Source organism: Musa acuminata, chromosome BXJ1-9 (genome assembly GCF_036884655.1).
Source record: "Musa acuminata AAA Group cultivar baxijiao chromosome BXJ1-9, Cavendish_Baxijiao_AAA, whole genome shotgun sequence".
Classification (NCBI taxonomy): Eukaryota; Viridiplantae; Streptophyta; class Magnoliopsida; order Zingiberales; family Musaceae; genus Musa; species Musa acuminata.
In genome coordinates this window covers 46,838,470-46,860,515 of record NC_088335.1, presented here as the reverse complement: position 1 = coordinate 46,860,515, position 22,046 = coordinate 46,838,470, and the positions used below count along the sequence as shown (strand labels likewise).

The window sequence follows — 22,046 nt, the reverse complement described above, 5'->3', positions numbered from 1 at the left end:
ATGTCCGGAAAGAATAAGCTTAGGAACAGTGGATACGAAGTAATCAAGAATACATAATGAGGAAGCTAATTAAGTATATTCAAATATTTATTTATTTTTGATAGTATGTGATAAAAATAAGATTTGAATTTACCGATCAAAAACTCTATATTAAAATAAAAAAAATTAAACAGTAAATATGTTAATATTCGATCGTGTCCGGATTCGGGTACGACAACTGTTAGTTACTTGCTTTAAGACGATCTTATTATCTGGCCTCGTCCTTTTTCCCTGGCTAAGTGGTACCAATCTCTACCCGTCAGTTCCGTCTCCCCCTACTGCGCCGGTAGGCAATTCATCGCCATCGCATTTAATTCCACCCCCTTCCCCTCCTCCTCTCCCTCCCAATAACAAGTCTACACGCAAACGCAAGCAAAGCATCCCATCCCATCCCTCTGCCACCTCTTACGTGCGTCTCTGGATCGGTCGGTCGTTCGATCGGGGAGGAATTCGGTAAGTGCGGAAGAAGAGATGGAGAGCTCGTTGCAATCCGCAGGCCTTTTGGAGCAGATGAAGATCCATCTCTCCACCGACGCCGGCAAGGAGGTCACCAAGAAGATCGGCCTCGTCTACCAGCTCAACATCGCCCCAAAGGTCCCTATGTTTTTTTTTCTGACGTCGATGCTCCCTTTTGCTGGAAACCGTAACGCTAACCCTAAATTTTGTTTCCTGCTCTTTGGGGCCTGCAGAAGATTGGGGTGGATGAGGAGATCTTTGTCGTCGACCTCAAGCAAGGAAAGGTCACCAAAGGTCTCGCCTTTTGCCCCTTCCCCTTCAATTTCCTTGCCTCCTTGTTTGGTTAATAGAGATCGTAGAATTGATGTATTTGTTTTTGTGATTTGTCTATGCTAGGCCCGTATGATGGAAAACCAGATGCGACCTTCTCGTTCACCGATAAGGATTTCCTCTCTATTGCTACAGGAAAGATGAATCCGCAGATCGCATTCATTAGGTGATTACAATTAGTTGTTCCTTTATAATTTCTTTCCTTTCTCATCTGGAAAAAAGAAAGACATTTGCTTGATTATTGATATTTCTTGGTGTTTTTCTTTTGTTGGTTGCAGGGGAGCTATGAAGATCAAGGGTAGTATAAGTGCAGCGCAGAAGTTCACTCCAGATATCTTCCCGAAACCTTCGAAGCTTTAATTTGGAAGCTAATTCGTCCTTTTCTCTTTATGGACAATAAAATAACGTCGCTTTTTGATTTATGGCCCTGTTATGGAAGGATCAGACATGGAACCAAGTAATGTTATATGAGTAGGTTGAACATGGATAGGTTTTGCATATTCTTATGATGCATTAAAAGTTTATTATATCCATTGATTATTTCTTCATAATGTCCTCTAGTAACTTATTTTGCAGCTCAAATTGAATCTTTAGGTTTCTTGTTTTATTTAATCAGTTACATGATTGTGTTGGAGTGTTAAGATTTACAATAAATTCTATTCCTGTTTGGTCATAAGATCTTCCTTACTTTATATTGTGAGTTTTATTACTTTTCACAACTACAAGTTCTTGCCATGTAGAGGAAACTAAAAAAAGATGAACAAAGGCAACAACATCACAACTATTGCAATCAAACAATGTAAAGATTATATTAAAATTATTAGCCTTGTTGCAATGGGAACTAGGTTGTAATAAAAAAAATATGGAAAGTAAATAGCTCTTCTAAGGTTTCTTTCACTAAAATGATTCATAATAAAGCTTAATGATTTTACTGCTAAATCTGATACTAATTAATGCTTATCCTACCTATACTCTTAACATTGTTATTATTCTAAGTCTGAAAGATTCAGTAATTGGACTTTCTGTGGAGAAAATATGAATTTAATTAAGATATCCATTAGATTAGAAAAACACATGGTTGAAAGAATATTCCCATAAAATATCTAACAGTCCAGATCTTTTTTTTTTTATGATATATGGGAAATCTAACGAATTTGCAGCCATGATGGAGTGGATTAGTAATGTTATGGATATCTATATATCACATTCTGGTAATACATTATGTTTAAGTTGTATGATCTTTCATTTATATCTTTCAAAGTTGCCCCACTACATTGAAGAAAGCTTTTGTCATTCCAGTATCAGTCAAGCAAATTAAATATGATCATTTTAGTGTTGTCAGTAAGTTATCCATTTTTTCGTCACTTGAGATCTTGTATAAACATGCCAGTTGTCAATCATTACTTTATGATGACTGAAATTCAGAACTTGGCCATGAAATATGCACTGCACTCATCTTAAGTGAAAAAACTATCCAACTCAGAAGCATCTAGGTTCACTGTCTTGTAGTTTCATTGCTACATCTTTGTTGAAAGTTATATACAAAAAGTTGCCAACTAATAGCTTATAGAATGGAGTATACTTTTTATGGGTTTTATGGATTTGAAAGTTTATACAAAAAGTTGCCAAGTAACAGCTTGTAGAATGGAGTATACATTTTATGGATTTTAAAGAAAATGATGCTTATACATTTCGTCCTTTCTTCAATGAATAACTTTAAGGGATCTTTATGGAGGTCAGTTTGAGGTAGTACTGCATCGATTGTATGTGTTTTCTGTTGATCAATACTTACAACAGCAGTTACACATTAAGGCCAATCACCTGCATGAGGCCTGTCTTGTGCTAGGCTTCATAGCATTCACCTAAAATTTGAGAGTTCATTAGTTGATCTCATTGATGTATGCATCATGCCCGTTGCTATGAGATGGACATCTATGATCAACTATCAATTTGCAATAGTTAATACAAGATCTATTTGGATAACATCAATAAGTTTCGGAAATTTATTTAGATTTTTCTTGGCTAGCATCTAAATCAAATGTCAGGTTATTGTTCATTTTTCTTAGTTGTTTGTTCATCTTGTTCTTATTGTCTCAATTGTATCACAAAACCAAAGTATTTGAAAAATGAATAAAACTTTTTGCATCATGATTGAAAAAATAACAAATAGTGCTTCCAGATAAGACCAAGTACATCCTGAGAAACCTGTTTCTGATCATGATGTTTTAGGTTGACACCTATGTTGATATTTACTTCAGGGTTAGTATTTCAGGGCAACATCTTATTTGAGGATGAAACTTGTCACTTGAATTCCCAGTTTACTTATCAGGAAAGAAGTATCATCACAAAATGCTGACTGTCACATGTGAATATTTGAATTCAGTATGAATTATGCGAAATTGCACTAGTTAATTGCATGCACTTGTATACTATATATGAGATTTGACTGAATGTTGAACTTAAAGTAAGGATGCTCAAACAATAGCCAATGTTAATGAAAGTTAGGAGCATATTTGACTGATGTACAATATGCGACTCAATGCTACTGGTACCGGAAATACTAAGACTAATGTACTTTTGTAGGGGAATCCACTTTATGAATTAAATTCTATGATGACTGATATTCAAATATCAATCAAATTCATAGTCACGTAAATATGTAATAAGACACAGAACTATATTTTAAATATAGGATAGTGTTCTAGAAGTCTTAAAAACTTGATCTTTTCGATGGCATAGTTAATGTTTTTGTTGATTACTTGATGCTTGTTGCTAGATTAGAGTGTTACTGTTTTGGGAGTAATCGACTTCTTTAAACTTACTTTTCCAAGAAAAGAATCATAGGACTCGCAAAACTCCTGCATCTTCCAGGTTTAATTGGTTGAAGTGTTTGAGTTAGGGACAGAGATGAGTTAGTTTAATCATCTGTGTTATCGATGGCAGTATCATTGGGTATGAGTGAGGCATGTGTGATATGAAATAAGAATATTGTGGTACGCCGAGGAAAATAATTTATGGGTTGAACTGTGACTCAGATGGAGGGATAGTTTCTTTAATCTTGACTAACCAATGATCTGTGTCTCCAATGACAGAGGACTAGAACACTGGATGATGGAATGAGCTTGAAATTATAATCACATCATTTGACACTCATAACAGTGGTTGTCAATTATGGTTGATTGTGGTCATGCAGATCCAGCTAGTGGTTTTAATATCAAGATGTCTATAACAATGGAGTCGAAAGGTTTCTTGAGCTACCAAGGGCTTGTTCTTTTAGAATACTGTTGGTTGTGCATGATAAGTGACATCACATGCCATCATCTACCTTCCTATCATATGTTAGCTAATAGTATCTTTTATATCTTTTGACATATAATGGACTTTATAGTGATAATGAAGTTCATCTTCCATATGCCACTTTATTATTTGCATTTTATTTCTTTTGTTGTTTCAGCACAAATTTTTCATGAGTATCATCAAAACACTACTGAAATTTCAATTGGTGTGTCATCTTGTTTGTGCAGGAATGTTAAGAAAAGGACTGTGTTATCCTCTTTGTTTGTTTTTGCTTGATCCTTTTATAGAACATGGACAACGGAATTTAAATTTATGTCATGCTGCTTCAGATCTTTTTAGTGGAAGCATTCTCACTCGGATTAAATCCTGTGTGCCCCATTTCAGTGTTGACTTGAATTGCCATTTCTGTTATCAAATTGCAAGTCTTTTACCTATAATATGATTTATGTTTTACAAATAATTAGGCATAGAATTGTGACAAAGCTTCTATCAGGAATTCGTAATATAATGTGACTCGATGTCTGTAAATTAAACTGCATCGAGGTTTTCTTTCTTTCTTTAGCATATGTTTGCCATTGGCATCTGTAATACAAGTCAACACTTTTTATCGGATTCTATGGATTGCTTGCATCAGTTTCAAAACCCGTCTTATCAGCTCCTTGTATTGAACATTTCTGCTTGGCTTCAATTCTTCTTGTTGCTACCACCCTTTCAATTCTCAAGTTAAGGCCACTAACATGCATGACATGAAGTCAATGAGAGAACAATAGGAGAACCATTACCCTAATTTTGTTACGAAAAAGAAATCTCACTTTAGTATCGCATATAAATAAATGTTAACGATCATATTTCATAATTTAATGGAATTGATGAAAGAATTGGACAATTTGACTGACGTGAACTGATCTGATTCCTACCTTTCTATCATCATATTACACATCATCATGTATAATCTATGCACGCATCCACCGACGGGACTAATGTTCAAATGTCCGCTTAAGAAGAAATCGGTCATACGGGTCGGATCCTGTTAAAGGCTTGGTGGGTTACTGAAACGGGTCGGGGTTCGGTCGTCCCCTTGACCCGTTAGGTCAAATAGGGGCCAAGATTTTTTAGACGACATTCCTCCTCCTCCACTGTCCGCTTCTTCGGCCCCTTCCGCCGCCAGTACCGCTATTGCCACTACCGTGCCTCGTGCCGACCATTATTCCGCCCCCTCCCGTCTTCGTCGACTGGCGCCCGAAGTCGCCCTCAGCTCCCTCCCACTTTACCGATGCCCTCCTCCTTGCCGTTCTCCGTCGTCAACTTTGCCTCGATCGCCGGGGATGGCTTCAGGGAGACGGATCGGGTTGACCCGTCAACCCGATGGGTCAGGTCCGCTGACGGATCGGATCAAATTCCGAGCTATTGCGCTGCTGTACCTGTACTCCGCATGGCCAGAAACCATAGGCACCTTACGTTGGAACAGGACAAAGACCGATCATAACGCCTGGCCTCTCCTTTGCCTCGCTTCATCTCAATATGGAAGTATACTTTTGTTTTATTCGTGAAATGCCTCTCCCGATTTCGATGTCATTTCTGATCCATATACTCTAAAAGATATTATGAGATGGTGGATTCGTAACACCTCGAACAAATCGCGAATTCAGTGTGCGAATAAAAGGAGGAGCTTGTAAGCCATAAGAAAAGGATAAAATATTCATGGCCCAGAGGCAGAGGCAGACTTGGAATAGAGAGAGTTCTGAGGCGTCCGCTGATCTCAAAGATGACTTCTCCTCCCCTTCTCTCCCTTCTTGTGCAATCCAGCAACCACATTTTGCTCCCAGATCTCCTGACGGAGGAGTTGAAAGTGGAAACAAAAACTTCCTGTGAGTTTTCCTTCTTTCTGTTCTTCTCGCTTTATATTTAATATTGTTAGTGCTGTATGTTCTTAATAATGTCGTATTAGTTGCGGATGCAATATTAATCATTGCGGAATATATTCTGACGAACTTCATTGGATTCCTATTTCTTCTTTTTTTTGAACTTTAGATTTATCCTCCTAAATGTTTCTTTGAATTAAGGCGTTCATTGTTTGCATGTTAAGTTACTTCTTAGTTTTCAATCCTCCTAATTGATTTTAAGAAGTCAAATTTGAGTCGAAAAGTTTCTCACTTTTAGGTGCTTCAAGAACTGCAACATCACTGCTGTTACAGATTGTCAAAAGCTAAAGATTCACTTCTTTTCCTTTTCTTTTTCTTTCTCGAGGGAACATTCTGTGTCTAAATTAATCTCGCTTGGCGACAGTATAGTATATACACATAATTTGAACTTCTGTTTGACAATGGTTTTGATTTATATACCTCAAGAGTGGATACACCTTATTCCTTACTCTTTTAAACACATAATTCTACTAGAACTTTTTGAAGGTTTATTTCCTAATAAATGAATACTGTATTTATCTAGTTGAGTATATTTTTCTTCTCAAGACCTTGTACTATGCCTCCTTTGTTTAAAAATGCCATCAAGGGGAACTACAAAGGCCAATATAAGTTACATCATGTTAATTAATTGTCATCTCATTAAATATTAATAGACACATCATATCCATGAGCTTAACTTCATATATGGAATGAAGATCTTAGGTGAAGTATCTGTCCTTGTCCAATTACTACTGATTCATAAGTCCACAACTTAACATGTCCTATGTTGTTGCAATAGGTTATGAGAAGGATGTAATGATATCATATTACATATACGAGTGGACATTTGGAGAAGTTCATGAAGAGAGGCCTCTTAGGAAAGCAAATGAATCTTGCTTGCTACGTTTAAGTGAAGGACTACAGACTCGCTTCCATGTTCAATTGAAGGACTACAATCTACAATCTTAAGTAATTTATCAAAATAAAGACAAAGCTATGATAGTTAATATTCACACATTCCTGATCTATCTACATTTTCTGTGTCATCTTTCATGTGTCGGGGAAATGTAAAATATTGCCCACTTTTATACAATTATATCTATATCCATGTACCACTGATATATCATCAATTCTCTTTCATTAGCAATGATTCATTTCTGTTGGCTTTTAGACACACATGATGCATGTGCCTGTGAAATTTGAGTGGATTGTGATTCTGCTTGCTCTTTGAACTATTTTATTCAAATTACAAATGATCTTATATGGTTTGGTGGCTATCACATAATTATCTATTGTATGAATTTCAATCACCAAATATCATAAATTCATGCTTCTAGTTGATGCTAAGTAACTTCAAATTTCCTTTGTATGGTCATCATAGAAAATATGCATGGCAAATTTACAATCCTAATGTAAATTTTCTTATTAACTTTTCTGGTCTCAGTCATTTGCTCCTTAGCCTTCGTCTATTTTCTTACAGAGGAATTGGTCAAAATAACTCAGACTGTCCTCAAATGGAGGAAGCAATGGACACCAAAAAAAACTCTTATCTTGCCAATTCCTTCTCATCACCAGATGGTTCTTCTGCTCCAGATTCTAAAGAGGATAATGGTAATCGACAGCATGGAGCATTAGACAAGAATGGCAAAATTCCATTTCTTACTAATGATCTGAACACTTCAACTCTAGACCAAAGAGGATATGTTGTATCAGTGAATAAACCAGTAATTAAACTTGAGGGTGTAAAGGTCGATTTACCCAATGTTCATAGAATATTGGCACCTTATTCTTCCAATGAATCAAATGAGCTTGGGACACCACAAAATGGCGTATCAGAGAATTTAAAGAAATATGATGCAAGCCGAGTACTTGTTGATACTACAGCACCTTTTGAATCTGTTAAAGAGGCTGCAACAAAGTTTGGAGGGATTGCTGATTGGAAAGCACAGAAGACCTTGATCACAGAGGTAAATTTCATTTGATCTAGCAATTGATTTTTTTCTTTTATCTTTGATATTAATTTTTTCATGACTCATAGCAAAGTATTTCTTTCAGTGATGATAATATTGTTCTCTCATAATAGGATCCACTTGAAGTAGATCTGTGGCTTAACTTGAATCCTGAAGTCCTTTACTCAGTTTTACTAATTTCAATTACTTGTTATGCTTTATTGACATCATTATGTATTTTAATGCTCTGTAGTAATGTTACTTTAACTTTATAGAATATTTGCTCTGCTTCTGTGATCTAGAAATGAGCAGCTATGTAATTTTAGGACTTGCTATATCTTTTATAATGTTAAAAAGGATATCATTAGCAACAGTAAAATTACTGGATATGTATTATGTAAATATGGACGAGTCTTCTTATTCCAATGATAATCCTGTCGTGGTGATTTTGCAATAGTTTCTGAAAGAAGAATAATTGATGTGTTCTCCCTCTGGTATCATATATTAGCATAAACTCCTTTACTGGAGGTTCTAAATTGTTTCATTTGGTTATACACAGAGGCGCAAGCAAGTCCAATTTGAACTTAAGAAGGCACAAGAAGAAATTCCGACGTGCAAAGAACAGCATGAAGCTGCTGAAGTTGTTAAAGGACAAGTGTTGAAGGAGCTAGACTATACAAAGAGACTGGTAGAGGAGCTTAAACTGAGCCTGGAGAAAGCAGAAACGCAGGAAGCACAAGCAAAGCAGGACTCCGAACTTGCTGATCTAAGATTGAAAGAAATAGAGAAAGGAATTACTAATAATTCAAGTGTTGTAGCCAAGACACGACTAGAGGTCGCCAAAGAAAGGCATGCAAGTGCAGTTGCTGAGTTGATATCAGTAAAGCAAGAGCTGGAGTCAATGCAAAGAAGGTATGTTTTATTAGTTCATGAAAAGGACATTGCAATAAGGACAGCTAAAGAATCTGTTTCTGCATCAAAGAAGTTAGAGAAGACTGTTGAGGACCTAACACTCGAGCTCATCACAACCAAGGAATTGCTTGAATCTGCTCATTCCGCACATCTTGAAGCCGAAGAACAAAGAATTGGTGCAGCCTTGGCATTGGAGCAGGATAAATTGAACTGGGAAAAGGAAATGAAACAAGCTGAAAGTGAATTACAACAGCTTAATGAGCAACTCCTTGCAACGAATGATCTCAAGTCAAAACTAGATAGAGCTTCTTCATTACTGGTTAGTCTAAAAGTTGAACTAGCTTTGTACATGGAGTCAAAACTAAATCTGGAGGTCAATAGCGCAGGAGAACTGAATCCGATAGTTCAGACAGGAGACATCAATGAGACAGAAACAAATGTTCAAGCTTCATTAGCGACAACCACAAAGGAACTCGAGGAAGTAAGGTTCAACATTGAGAACGCTAATGATGAAGTCAACTGTTTAAGAGTTGCAGTTTCTTCACTAAAGTCTGAGCTGGAAAGAGAGAAAGCATCTCTGACCACGGTGAGACAGAGGGAAGGCGTGGCATCTGCATCAGTCTCATCTCTTGAAGCTGAGCTCACTAGGATAAACACTGAACTAGAGCTAATTTTGATCAGAGAGAAGGAAGCCAGAGAAAAATTGGTGGAGCTGCCAAAGGCACTGCAGCAAGCAGCTGAGGAAGCAGACCAAGCTAAATTAATAGCTGACTTGGCACGTGAAGATCTGAGGAAGGCAAAGGAAGAAGCAGAATATGCCAAAGCTGGAGCTAGCACACTGGAGACAAGATTAAGTGCTGCTCTTAAGGAGATCGAGGCAGCTAAAGCATCAGAGAAATTGGCTATCTCAGCAGTCAAAGCATTGGAAGAAAGTGAACAAGCAAGCATGGAGTGTGAGGACTCATCAAATGGAGTAACTCTACCAATTGAAGAATACTACAGACTGAGCAAGAAAGCCAACGAAGCCGAGGAGATTGCTAACAAAAAGGTAATTTCTGCCATCGAGCAAATGAAAGCAGCCAAAGAATCTGAGTCAAGGAGTTTAATACAACTGGAGGAAGCAAATAAGAGGATCAAGGAGAAGAAGAAAGCACAAAGAGCTGCAGTAGACAAGGCTAAAAAGGCAAGGGAGGGCAAGCTGGGTGTGGAGCAGGAGTTGCGAACATGGAGAGCTGATCATGAACAGCAGAGAAAGTTGGGTGGCATCCGTCGAAGCTTCTCTGATTCTTCGAACCTTGTTGCCCTCGGAGACACTGAAAGCATTGCCAGTGAAGCAGGTAGTCAAACAAGAAGTCCGAGGGTGCATATGGCACGATCAAACACAACAAATGCCATGCCTGGCTCAGAACGGAGGCCACGATCATTCTTTCCCCGGATAGTCACGTTCCTAGCGAGAAAGAAGGTTCAGTCATTGAAGTAGACAGAAGCACATACATCTTGCAATGCACTTGCAATTCTGCATTGTGTTGCATGTAGGACCTGCTAAATATTCTGCAACTAGTTTCATGGCGTCGATAGAACTCATGGAATTCGGTGTCAGGTATTATGCTGATTCATATTGTCTGTTCCAAGTAATCTGTTTACTTGTTAAATTAGACATTTTGTGACTAAATTACAGTCTTGAAGTTGAGAAAGTGACTAAATTACAGTGTTAAATTAGGCAAATACGGGCGGGGACGATATATTTCTTATAGTATCGGAGGTTTAAATCTAGAATGTGAAGGAGCAAGTCGAGGGTAAGCGCATGCGTGGCAGCTATGAAGCAAGGACACGCTGGATTCAGAGGCATATCCGTGTCACGTGTCAGACACGGATTCGTCATCGAAGCGGTCGGACACGTAACGCAGCCGAATCATTTTTCATTTTTTTTATTTTTAATTAAGTCGGATTCGGGTTGGCGGTCCGACTCTTCCACACCGCGAGCGGAGCGGAGCGGAGCGGAGGCGTCGTGAAACCAGGATTTCTCACCGCGAGCGGGAGGCGTCTGGAATCCTTCTTCCTCCGGATTCCGGGAGGATCGGCGTTAAGAACCGCAGAACCCGACCGAACGCTTCTTCCTCACCGTGCTGTCGAGCACTCGCCCCGAGCTCCCCTCTCTTCCGTCGGGCGCTGCCATCATGGTGTCGGACCCTCCGCTCCGAGCCCACCTCTGCCGCGATCGCGCTGCCGAACCCTCCGCCCCGAGCCCCTTGCTGTCGCGACCTCGCTGCCGTCGCGCTGTCAACCCTCCGCCCCAAGCCCCTCTCTGCCGCGACCGCGCTGTCGTCGCGCGCTCTCGGGCCCGCGGCGACTTAACCGGCGTCCGGCGATCCATCTTCGTCAGAGACGTCCGGCGTCCGACGACGATACATTAATTTTGTTTATTTTGAAAAAACTTAATTTGATTATTAACATATTATTAACCTTTTTTATTTTTTTAATCTGGGTTTTTTACTGCTGATTAAATTGTTAACATATTATTAATCTGTTTTATTTTTTATTTTTTATTTTTTATTTTTTTAATCTGGTTTTTTTACTCTTGATTAAAGTGTTAACATAACATTAACCTATTTTATTTTTTAATCTGGTTTTTTACCGCTGATTAAATTGTTACATATTATTAGCCTATTTTAGCATATTATTATTTGTTTATATTACTGAGTTTATAAATTTTAAATGTATAGATACTATAAAACTCATGTTATATATATATATATATATATATATATATATATATGTGCGTATCCTTGTACTATAATTTTCTTACAAAATGATACAATGATACGTTGTGGTATACGTGTCATGTCGTGTCCCATATACATGCATCTAACATACCCAAGAGTGACAAAAGAGGATAAGTGACAAAAGAGGATAAGAATAGCATGCTCAAGAGCGATGGGCAAGGGTGAGACTAAAGAGGATGAGGGCATAATAATATTGACGGATGAGGGATGAAGACGATCATAGTAGGGCAAAGGTGACGATCGACGAAGCGAATGCTAAGAGTATCTCATCTTTTAGAAAAAAATAAGAAATGCTCTATGGAAATAAAACAAAAGAAGGGCACTTAAAAAAAAAGATTTAGGGCTTTTCTAAATGGCCCTCAAGAAAATATTTGTAAATTAGATGTAAAACGTAACTTGTACAGATGAAAAGTATGGCCCTAGAGAAAATAACAGTATTTATATTTATGAGTGTAAATAACAGTATTTATATTTATATTTATCACAAAAAAAGTACAAAACTTTAGAATGTAGGTAATCCAAAAACCAAATTCCAACCATCAACTGTTCTTACTATCAATCAGACGAGAAGAGTTCCATATGTCCAGAAAACAAACAGGTCTAAAGGAAGCTGGTCATTCATTGTTCATCAGCTGATCTTTATCCCTTCTTCAACATCCAGACTTTCGTAGATACTGAACTCAGCAAGTCGCCTTATGCTTCAAAGTAGTGCAGAGGCAACAGCTATCACAATCATACAACTCATTTGAAAAGTAGACATTAAACAATTTCAAAAGCAAGAAACTTATTGATCACAGTAATGGTAAATGCAACATGGCTCAAGGTTTTAAAGACTTACTCCTCAGATCATGCTCAACTAATAGCTTCAAAATTATCTAAGAAAATTTGTCATCAAGAACCAGTGTCAAATTTCAACACCACAAGATAAGAAGAAATTGTTGAATGTACATTATACATGTATTACAGCAATCTCATATCCTAATAAAACAGTTTAATACCTTTACGGAAGTCTTCACAGTGCCTCAAATATGGAACCACTGATCCTATGTCATCCTTCTTATTAGCATTACAATCATAAGATGGAGGAAAGTGGAAGCAGGGCTCCATGGTCATGGAATGGAGGCAAAGATTCTTGTTATCAGGTCTTATAAGAATCCACGGGCTTAGACCACCAAGACCTTGTGCCACATACCCAAAGGTTGAATATGGGCTAGTCATCAATGAATCACTCAAGCTCAACAGATACATCTCTGCAAGGGCCTTCATATTGTGACTGAGCTTCTCTGTGTGTTGTTGCTCTTCATGGCTCGGTTGATAGATGCCAATCACCTCTTTCGTCGTTGTTGCATGCTCATAGTACATGTCTCTTAGCTTCTCGAAGTACCCACTGTTCAAACTGGTAACAAGAACTGCTTTTGGCTTCACACCGATGATGGTTGGAAGAGCAGGATCTTTCGGATCAACATCAGGCAATAACTTTTCACTCAGTGCGCAACCCATGATAGAGCTAAAGTGGCTATCAAGATCGACCTTTGCGAATGTTCTGATCTGCATTCCTAAACTTTCTTTTGCATTAGCAAGATAAGCTTCATAATACCTCGTTACATAGCCCCAGACTGAGTTGGACGGATGAAAAAGATATCTTCCCAAATGATGGAAGACAGTCGTTCTCTCTGGGAATAGCAGACTCAGTTCCTTCTTGAACTCAGGAATGAGAAACAAAGCAGGCACAAAGTATTGATTTGATCTTAGCAATAGCCAAGGGAACTTTTGAAGTAGGAGCTGACTCTCTTGGCAGTAGAACATCTTATCGAAGTCATCATTAGAATGAACCAGGTGGAGATAGAGATAAGCTGGTAGTGGAAATGAAGCATTTGCAGGGTTCATGTCATTGCTAAGCACCTTCTTTTTAAGCATATCTCCATAACGATATGGATCTTTCTCGAACCTCCAGACCCATTTAAGGTTATTGATAGGGAAATCGGAAGGGAGAACCCATGTGGTGTTAGGGAATGGCTCACAGAATAGGCCCTTCATGTCTCCAGGAAGGTCGAGCAGTAAGACCTTGTTATTAAGGAGAGCATAGAGGAATGCTGAGGAAATACTTAAGATCCTGTTTCCCAGGCCATCAGACGCCATCCATACCACATAGTTGCACTCCATTGGCCCTGTGCTGCGATTGGACTTCAACTGTTCAACAGCTTTCTTGTAGAGCTCAGTGTCAGGGCCACACTTTTTGTGGCGAGCTTCATACCTTCGGAGCTTCTCCACAAGGTAAGCTGAAGAAGTGTGGTTCGAAACCTTCCAGTATAATGCAGACTGGTAGCGGCTCAGGCAGGAAGCTTCATCAAATACCGGGGAAAGCAGACCTCCAAGTAACTTGTCTTTTGGATGTTCAATGGTGGAAGAACTAGCAGAACAACTACTGTTGGAGACTGAATATTGAGCGCAGAATACCAAAAAAGAAAGTATTCATATTAGTTAACCAGACAGAAAATAAGTTAAATCTTTAAGAAAAAGCATAATATGAGCTCACTCAATCTGAATGAGGCAGGCTGCAACAAAAGAGTTTTTTTCAAATTAGGAGAATCTTTAAGTTTGTCTCTTAATATCATGAGATATTACACTACATGTGCCAAGTAAGAAATTCCATTATTGGTCTGGATTTGTTAGTATAAAATAGATTCCTTTTGGGCCCTTCAATAATTCTATGGAGCATATCATCATTTTTTCCAATTATATTCTTTTTATCTTCTAAAATGGTGGTAATCACTCGACCAATTTGCTATAGTTGAACATAAAGAAAAATCACATTTGTATACAAAACTGACTCAAATATGTACATGTTACATATTTGATGCATGTTGATGTCCATCGTAAATGTCCATTTCAACAATATACAGACAAAGAATTTAGTAACTAATTGATATCTATGGATATGTTTTCTTTCCATACAATTGAGCACATTGAAATTCATGAAGTCGATGCTGACATTTATGTGGTGATAGGGAAATGAGAAAGTAATTAGGAGGCAGATAACTAAAGATAGATGTGTTGATAGTTGCATCAATTATAGTTTGTTTTCCATTTAAGACACTCTGCTTAGTGCAGGATGTTTGGCCATTAGTTGGCCTTAAGAGTATCTAAAGCAATGTACAACAAGAAGGATGTATGAAAGAAATAACACTTCAGTAGGGTCATGATCATGACACTGAAGATTGCTAATCAGGTGAAGGATGATTCGAAAAGTCAGATCCTCTATACTCTTATTAAGGAAATGTACCACAAGAGACTTTGGCTTCTTTGGGCGAAAGCTCAAGGCATGAAGAACTACGGACTTAATGTCATACTCCATTTGGTAACATTGAAGTGCTTAAGGTTTGAGGACATTATCATCTCAGTTGACAACCAAGAAGGATTATAGAATTAAGATTCCCTGTGATGATGCCTTGGCAATCATAATCATTATGTAAAGTTTCTCTATCCATCATATTGAAAATTTAGCTGACATCTTTCACTACAATGCACTTTAGTGTGTACTACTAAGTTTGTCTTGATGTTAGCCAAGTAGCTCGCAATTGGTTGACTTCTTTGAGACACCATCAGAGAAGGAAATATTTGATAACTAAGGAGAACAAAAGAAAGTTAAATCCATTTAGATGGTTAGCTAAGAACCCTGAATTACTAATTTTGTAATATCTTCTAATGGCACAATGGTTCTCCGATTGAAATGAAACTCACGAGCAAATTAAGCTCAATGCAAAATGCTTTCATCCACTACAAGGGATGCATCATGGATGTCTGAGACGACCTACTTGCAATTCAGTAATGTTGTATACTGACCCTCTAGCAGAGAGAGTCCATTGAACTAGAGCTGTCAATGACCTATCTCGACCCACTCCTGATCCTGTGAGGACAAGAATGTGGATCACAAATATGACTCACATGACCAAAAGGATGAAAACCTTGGCCGTTGAACCCCCGTTGTAAGAGTAGTGGGCAAAATTAAGAGAATTTTTACACTGGGGAGGCACAAAGTAATCAAGTAAAAGGACCACAAGATTCTAAAATATTGACTTCATCAGTTAATTACATTGTCCCTGTGAGAAAGACAAACAGAACATTTATGTATATGCTTGATCGATGCATTTTATCCAAATGAATGCTGTTTATCCTTGGTGCAGCTCTAGGCCATTCTATGCTATGTTTGTTGCACACATGATTGGAATACAAAGCACATATGAACAACTCCAACGACCAAAAAGGTCTCATTCATCACCAAAAATGATCTAGATTTCACAATCTGACAACAAATTATCTCCTCTACTCATAGTCTTACACTGTTAAGAGCACCACCACCTCCACTATCGATTATGTGAGTTATGCTGAGAAGAAAACTCTCAAGCAAATTCTTCTTATCATGAAGTAATCGATTGTTCTAACACTAGTTTGCCCATTAGTCTAAGTTGACCAGTTCTTGTCCTATCAATTTGTATTATAACATTTACTATTTTATTTTTTTTAGTATTTTTGTCCTGACAAGATTGCCTCCTCCTCCCTCCCTGACTTCATGCCTTAGAAATCGTGCTTAAAGAGTATAGTTTAACCGATGATGCGTTTTAACGGGAGAACCGAGCACATGCACGCGCCGTAGAATAGAATTCTGTCGTCCCTTTCATCATCGATCTCAAGCATAGATTAAGCCCAAATCCTACTTTCTCTTCCCCAATTTGGCTACGAATCGCAGCGTGTTATCTACCCGCTTCTAACTTGCCCCGCCGTCGGCCCACCCCGGACCAGCTGTGGGGCCCGGTCCAGGGGAGCTCGTCTACTGGTGGGTGTGGCAGTCGGTCTACGGCGGAAGCAAACAATTTGGGTCCAACTATTGCTTGTCGACCTTCGGAGTGCCTCTCGTTCCCAAATCACCAACCCCACCTTCCATTCTTGTCTTCTCCTCGGAGACGAAGGCCTCCGGCCAGCATCCTACTGATTATTCGTCCAAATCATGAACTTACTGCAAGTCTTTCAGACTCGGAGAATCAATTTAGTCTTCCATTCACAGCTCAACGAATCCTAATCTTATCCATCTTTCCTGGTTTCGTTTCTCCACCAAGAAAGAATGACACGGACATGGGATGGATATTCCACAGAGAAAAGCCCAGAAAGCAGCAGGAAAATGAAACAAGAAATATAAGGATGCTATAATATATCATCAGTAAAAGGAATGTGGAGGGGAAAGAAAGTAACCTCCTTGTGATGCTGCTGGGCGATGCAAGAGAAGCAGATCGAGTGAGTGACGGCGACGGGCCACTGAGGGTAGAGTGAGGAGCAGGACGAGCGTGAACAAGGCAAGCACGACAAGCGGCCTCACGACGCCCAACCCAGCAACCAAATGGGCTCCGCCACTCCCCTCGGCCTTCGTCTCCCGTCGCCCGGCGAGCGGCGGCATCTGCTGCTGCTGCATTCCCATCTGCTTCATCTCCATCACCGCATCTCCCGCTTCAGCATCGGAGAAATAAAACCTCAGCATCCCACGTTGAATATATTAATCTCACGCCCATGGAAGGCAATCTCGGGGGTCTGCCGCCCTCCGCGACACTGCATTCAATGTCCCTTTCCTTCAATAATTCTTCTCCTGGGAGTAGAAGAACAGTTCTCGGGGGTGATGACGGAGTCGGTGCCAATGCCTCTTGTTTAAGAATACGATTGGCATCGCCTCGAAACTCTTACCGTCCCGACTTGTACGTCTTCCATTTGCCTCGTTCATCCTCCCAAGTCAGAAATCGATGGCCGGAAGAAGACAAGCGACGCTTTGCTGCCATAAAAGGTGGGCGGATCTCAAACTCGGGTGTCGGCGGGTAGGCGTATACGTATCGAAACCCGGTTCGGTTCGGTCCGGTCCAATACAAGCTTAAAATGTGAGTTGCGGGGCAATTAAACCGAACCAATCTGTGATCCGATGCGTCTGTGATCGAAGTTGAAGTTTGATTGGCGAGCGAAATAAGGATCTGATCCAACGATGTGCTGCACTGAGTAAACAATTCGTTTATGGATAAGGGTCGATGCATGTTACATAACTAGCCATGTGGCATGTTGCGCATGGGTCCAATCAATATTAATAGATGGAAAAAATAATTAGTCAATTCACTATCAATTTTGAGTTTGAGGAGATGATTTTTATGGCATAAAGCCATAAGTTCTATATTGTTATTAGTGATAAGAGCAAAATATTAAAACCAATAAGGATCAAAAGGATATTGTAAATGAAACATAATGTTCATCTAGAGATCTTAACCTTTTTCTTTTTGTCTGTGTCAAAATATAGTTAACAGGAGATGTCTTTGTCTGGATAATGATGTTGGTTGCTTCGCATAAATGAATGTATCTAAGGAAGACATTTTGATTTTGATAGTAGCATATCAATGTAATTCAAATATATTTTTTTTAATCTTGATCAGATGCATTGCGCACGAGAGAGATACAATGGTTTGGTTAATAAGTGCTTTTGATTTTTTTTTTTCTTTTTTCTGTTTAGGATGGATGTATCACGGGCGATGAATGATTCGGCTAAATCAACCTCATCCGGCACTATATCATGCATAAAGAGAAACCCTTTAGCCTAGTCAATCGTATTTCAAATAAATTTTTGTCCTAGGCAAAAATATAATGCATAGAAAGAGTTTTTGGATTAGGTCATCGCATTTAACATGCTAAATATTTTTTACCTTGGATAGATGCATCGCACATAAAGGGACGCTTTAACCTAGTTAGCGCTTGCATGGGTCGAGTCGCATGCATCGAGATTGTAACTTAGCCTAGGGCTCGGGTTTGATCCAATGCGTGAGCTCAGGTAAGGGGTTTTAGGGTCGAGCCACAATTGAGTAATGTCGAGTCAAATTCAAACTTTGGGGCTCGAGCTTGGGTGGCACTTAGGTTCGAGTTGAGCTTAGTTGATATAGCCTAGGGTCGAGTGGGCTTGGGCACTTGGATCAGATGTAATTTACTATCCTGATCTAGTTAGTTAATTAATTTCATTCGACTCGAGCTAATCGATCATGTTTTTTCATGCTCGGCCTGAACTAGTTGGGTTCGAGATTCAATATTTTTTTTTTCTCACGTGTTAAGCTCATACATTACATCCGTCGTAGAAATATACGTTTTTTTCTTATGGATTTGATAGGAAATCAACTACATTTCTTAAGATATTTGCATCGATTGAGATTTCTTGTAGACGTAATCGACTCGAATCCCACCCAAAAACTCTTTTTTTTTTTTTTTTCTTTTTATCCTTCCATATCTAAAACTAGAATTACCCTAAACTGAACTAAGCGGATCCCAAAAAAAAGTACATGTATCTGAAAAGAACGACTCATAACCATCCTTAATAATGGTGGCACTAGCAAATGAATTTGGCCACATGAAAGGAGAGAATTTAGTTGTCTTTAGTATCGATCATTATTTGAGTTCCAGTTTTGTTAAAAACTTGATGTTGGAAGATAAATGAATTCGATAACAGATCTTGCAAAAAATCTTTGGGATGCACTCAACACTGCCACTCCAATTGTAATCATCAATAATTTTCTCTCTTGACATAAATTAATAATATATTTTAACTTCTTTGTTTGTGTAGTATGGTTAAGGAAATGATTAAAATTGATTTCCTTAATCACATGGATAAGTTAGTTAAATTTTTTTATCAATTAATTAAATTATTGATTAATTTATTTCCTAATGATGTGATTTTTAGAAAGTAAATAGTTTATATTCTATTTTTGTGTATGAATCATAAGAAATAAATATTATATTTTTATATTTTTATATAAAAGTAAAATATAAATATATTTAAAATATAAATTAAATTATTACTTATCTTTCATCTTCTCTTATATAAAATAGGCTTTTCCTCTCTCATTTTTTACCAAGCTCGATAGTACGAGGATTAAAGAGAGAATTCCAGGATGATAAGATCATCTATTTCTTTTCTTGATTTATATTTTAAAATATTTGATATTAGGATTATTATAATTTTATGATGCATAATAATATCTTAATTTTAATTTTTTTATGATTAATAAATAATAATAATTGATTGGTGACGTTAAATTAATTATTTGATTTATAATGATCTCTTAAGATTAAATGAATCTAAGATTGATTTAATTATTAAAATTCTTATTTTCTGATTAAAATAGGTCTAATTTATTTAATTAAATATATCTATATTTTAAGAATTATATATGAATTTATATGATTTAATTAGTTTTAAATTTAAGATCATGAATTTAAATTATTTAATTTATGAATTTAATTTTTTTTTTTGATAATTTAAAATATTAAAATATAATTTGATAAGAGAAATCTTACTCAAGTTTGACTTGAGTCAGGGTGATATATTACATAGGGTTGATCCAACCCTTATAGTCATATACGACCTAGCCCATGTAGTTAGGTACAATTCAGCTCATGTAACTTGTACGACCCAATCTATGTGACTAGGCATGGTCTAACTCATTTAGCCAAGTACACTTCAATCAATATGATCATACACGACCCTAACTTATGTGTCTAGGCACAACCTAACCTGCAAGCCAAGCATGGCCCATTTTAGTAATCAAGCTCAGCCCAACTTATGAGTGAAGCTCAATTCGGTATGTAAAGTTAAGCCCACCCAATTATGTAATTGATGCTAGACACATCGTCGCTCCTCTATCCATCTTGTTGTACCTCAGCCTAACTTATTACTTGGGATAAGCATGTACGTCACACATGACCCATCTAAGACTCACCTCCTTTTATATGTTTGAGCTTATTAATTTAATCGGTTCAAACTTGTTTAGGGTAATTCCAAACTAACTTGACTAGTTTAAACCTATTTGACCCAATTGAATTTAATAAAATCTAAATTAGAGTAGTCCTATAATGATTTGAGATTGGTTCCATTAAGTTTTAATTTAATTGAGTTTGGTTTAAATGAATTATAACACTCCAATTAGGGTTTTGGTTGATTGAGGACCATTGAGAGATTGATCTCATGTATTTATGATTTGATGAAGTTCAAAGTTTTATCCGAAGGTGTCATTTATAATTATCAATTTTTTACTTTTTTAAGTTTATAATATTAATATGTTTGTTATCATACAATATATATAACTATGCTAGTGGTCCACGTTAAAAGTGTAAATTATGAAAGGAGTTACGAGTCTATCATAGTGTGGAGCCACCAATGGACATAGTCTAGTAGATCATATATTAAGCATGGTCTCTCATAATATTTTATAATACTATTTCTTGAATAGATGAATATAAATAAATGATCATAGTTGTATATGTATCCCTACCAAGGGCATGTAGGGTGATTTCATTTAAAGATTAGCAAATCGTCAGACATGATAGTTAGATGATTCTTTCATCAATTGTTGGGTAGGTGAGAGATATCACTTCATCCATTATTGGAGATACGATATGAGTTCTTTTCATCCGTTGTTGGGAGAGTGCACCATCGGGTGTGATATATACCTTTATTATCTGACTATTATATATATGTTGCATGCGATTAATGCATGATTTTATTTATCATATAAAAATTATCATTATTTTTTAAATACATTAATTTTATAATCAATTGATATATTATCATTTCATATTAAATTATTGATATATATATATATTTCATAAATATTAAAAATTATGTTTATGATTTTTGAAAGGTTATGGTTGTTAATATGTTTTTATTTTATATTTATTTTTAAAATAATCTACTATTTTATAATAGATTTAAGGTTTGGGTGGAAGAGACTTTTTCATCGGCCATTCCAAGAAGATGTGTTATTTTTTCCTTATTAATATAAGATTTGCTATTATAAAGATAGGGATTTGAATTTAAACATGAAAAAAAGTATCTTCTGAATAATAAAATAATAATTTTTTAATTTTTTTATAAATATGATATCGGAGTAACGATTCGAAGGACATGTTAAAATATATGATCATAGGATTAAAATATTAGATGGCCCAATTAATTTTTGAGATTTGGATTTTGGGAATTACACGATAATGCAACTAAAGCATGATTTTAAGATATTACAATCATTTTATTGAGCTAAATATGTTTTATTTTTTGATGAAAAATAATTAATTAAAGATATTACTCAAAAATAATCTCATTAAATGATTTGAACTAAGATTATTGATTAAAAGGCGGAGGACGTCCTTTTGTGAGGACAGAAAGAGGTAAAAAGTACTGTTTTGTTCTTTTCTCATTAGATCTACAAACAGCATGGACGGACCACTCTCGTAAAGAGATGGGTCCAAATCATTGCCCCGTTTAATTCGATTTGAACACCACCACCAGACTTAATAGTTTGAGATGTAATGTAGAA

At 37.1% G+C, this 22,046-nt stretch overlaps 3 protein-coding genes across 6 annotated transcripts; 2 read left to right on the top strand and 1 right to left on the bottom strand.

Moving 5' to 3' along the window:
• Positions 1-269: 269 nt before the first annotated feature.
• LOC135593870 (sterol carrier protein 2-like) lies at positions 270-4,466 on the top strand. 3 transcript variants are annotated; one of them, XR_010479860.1, is made up of 5 exons: positions 270-633; positions 729-789; positions 892-991; positions 1,104-1,282; positions 4,350-4,466. XR_010479860.1 is itself a non-coding variant. In XM_065084184.1 (4 exons), the coding sequence occupies exons 1-4, from the start codon at positions 511-513 to the stop codon at positions 1,183-1,185; spliced, it is 366 nt and encodes a 121-aa protein (XP_064940256.1). In that variant the 5' UTR covers positions 270-510; the 3' UTR covers positions 1,186-1,376. The 3 variants fall into 3 exon arrangements, 1 of the variants encoding a protein (XP_064940256.1); XR_010479859.1 differs by having other exon boundaries at positions 1,104-1,296; XM_065084184.1 differs by lacking the exon at positions 4,350-4,466 and having other exon boundaries at positions 1,104-1,376.
• A 683-nt stretch (positions 4,467-5,149) lies between these two features.
• LOC103999164 (protein WEAK CHLOROPLAST MOVEMENT UNDER BLUE LIGHT 1-like) lies at positions 5,150-10,587 on the top strand. Of its 2 annotated transcripts, none has more exons than XM_018818624.2 (3): positions 5,150-5,990; positions 7,468-7,990; positions 8,532-10,587. In XM_018818624.2, exons 1-3 carry the CDS (start codon positions 5,824-5,826, stop codon positions 10,362-10,364), a joined length of 2,523 nt encoding a protein of 840 aa, XP_018674169.2. In that variant the 5' UTR covers positions 5,150-5,823; the 3' UTR covers positions 10,365-10,587. The 2 variants fall into 2 exon arrangements, with proteins under 2 accessions (XP_018674169.2, XP_009419104.2); XM_009420829.3 differs by having other exon boundaries at positions 5,165-5,990; positions 7,504-7,990.
• Positions 10,588-12,538: 1,951 nt separating this feature from the next.
• On the bottom strand, positions 12,539-17,370 carry LOC135593868 (galactoside 2-alpha-L-fucosyltransferase-like). The gene is made up of 2 exons (XM_065084181.1): positions 16,915-17,370; positions 12,539-14,102 (listed from the first exon to the last, which is right to left on the bottom strand). The coding sequence occupies exons 1-2, from the start codon at positions 17,195-17,197 to the stop codon at positions 12,646-12,648; spliced, it is 1,740 nt and encodes a 579-aa protein (XP_064940253.1). The 5' UTR covers positions 17,198-17,370; the 3' UTR covers positions 12,539-12,645.
• Between the last annotated feature and the right edge of the window lie 4,676 nt (positions 17,371-22,046).

What these genes read in the sequence shown, in the direction of transcription:
- LOC135593870 (XM_065084184.1), top strand. Translation starts at nt 511, where the DNA reads ATGGAGAGCTCGTTGCAATCCGCAGGCCTTTTGGAGCAGATGAAGATC. An exon ending in AGCTCAACATCGCCCCAAAG is followed by an intron (nt 634 to 728) that starts GTCCCTATGTTT and finishes TGGGGCCTGCAG; the next exon opens with AAGATTGGGGTGGATGAGGA. An exon ending in CCGCAGATCGCATTCATTAG is followed by an intron (nt 992 to 1,103) that starts GTGATTACAATT and finishes TGTTGGTTGCAG; the next exon opens with GGGAGCTATGAAGATCAAGG.
- LOC103999164 (XM_018818624.2), top strand. Translation starts at nt 5,824, where the DNA reads ATGGCCCAGAGGCAGAGGCAGACTTGGAATAGAGAGAGTTCTGAGGCG. An exon ending in AGTGGAAACAAAAACTTCCT is followed by an intron (nt 5,991 to 7,467) that starts GTGAGTTTTCCT and finishes TTCTGGTCTCAG; the next exon opens with TCATTTGCTCCTTAGCCTTC. An exon ending in AGAAGACCTTGATCACAGAG is followed by an intron (nt 7,991 to 8,531) that starts GTAAATTTCATT and finishes GGTTATACACAG; the next exon opens with AGGCGCAAGCAAGTCCAATT.
- LOC135593868 (XM_065084181.1), bottom strand. Translation starts at nt 17,197, where the DNA reads ATGCTGAGGTTTTATTTCTCCGATGCTGAAGCGGGAGATGCGGTGATG. An exon ending in CCCAGCAGCATCACAAGGAG is followed by an intron (nt 14,103 to 16,914) that starts GTTACTTTCTTT and finishes CTCAATATTCAG; the next exon opens with TCTCCAACAGTAGTTGTTCT.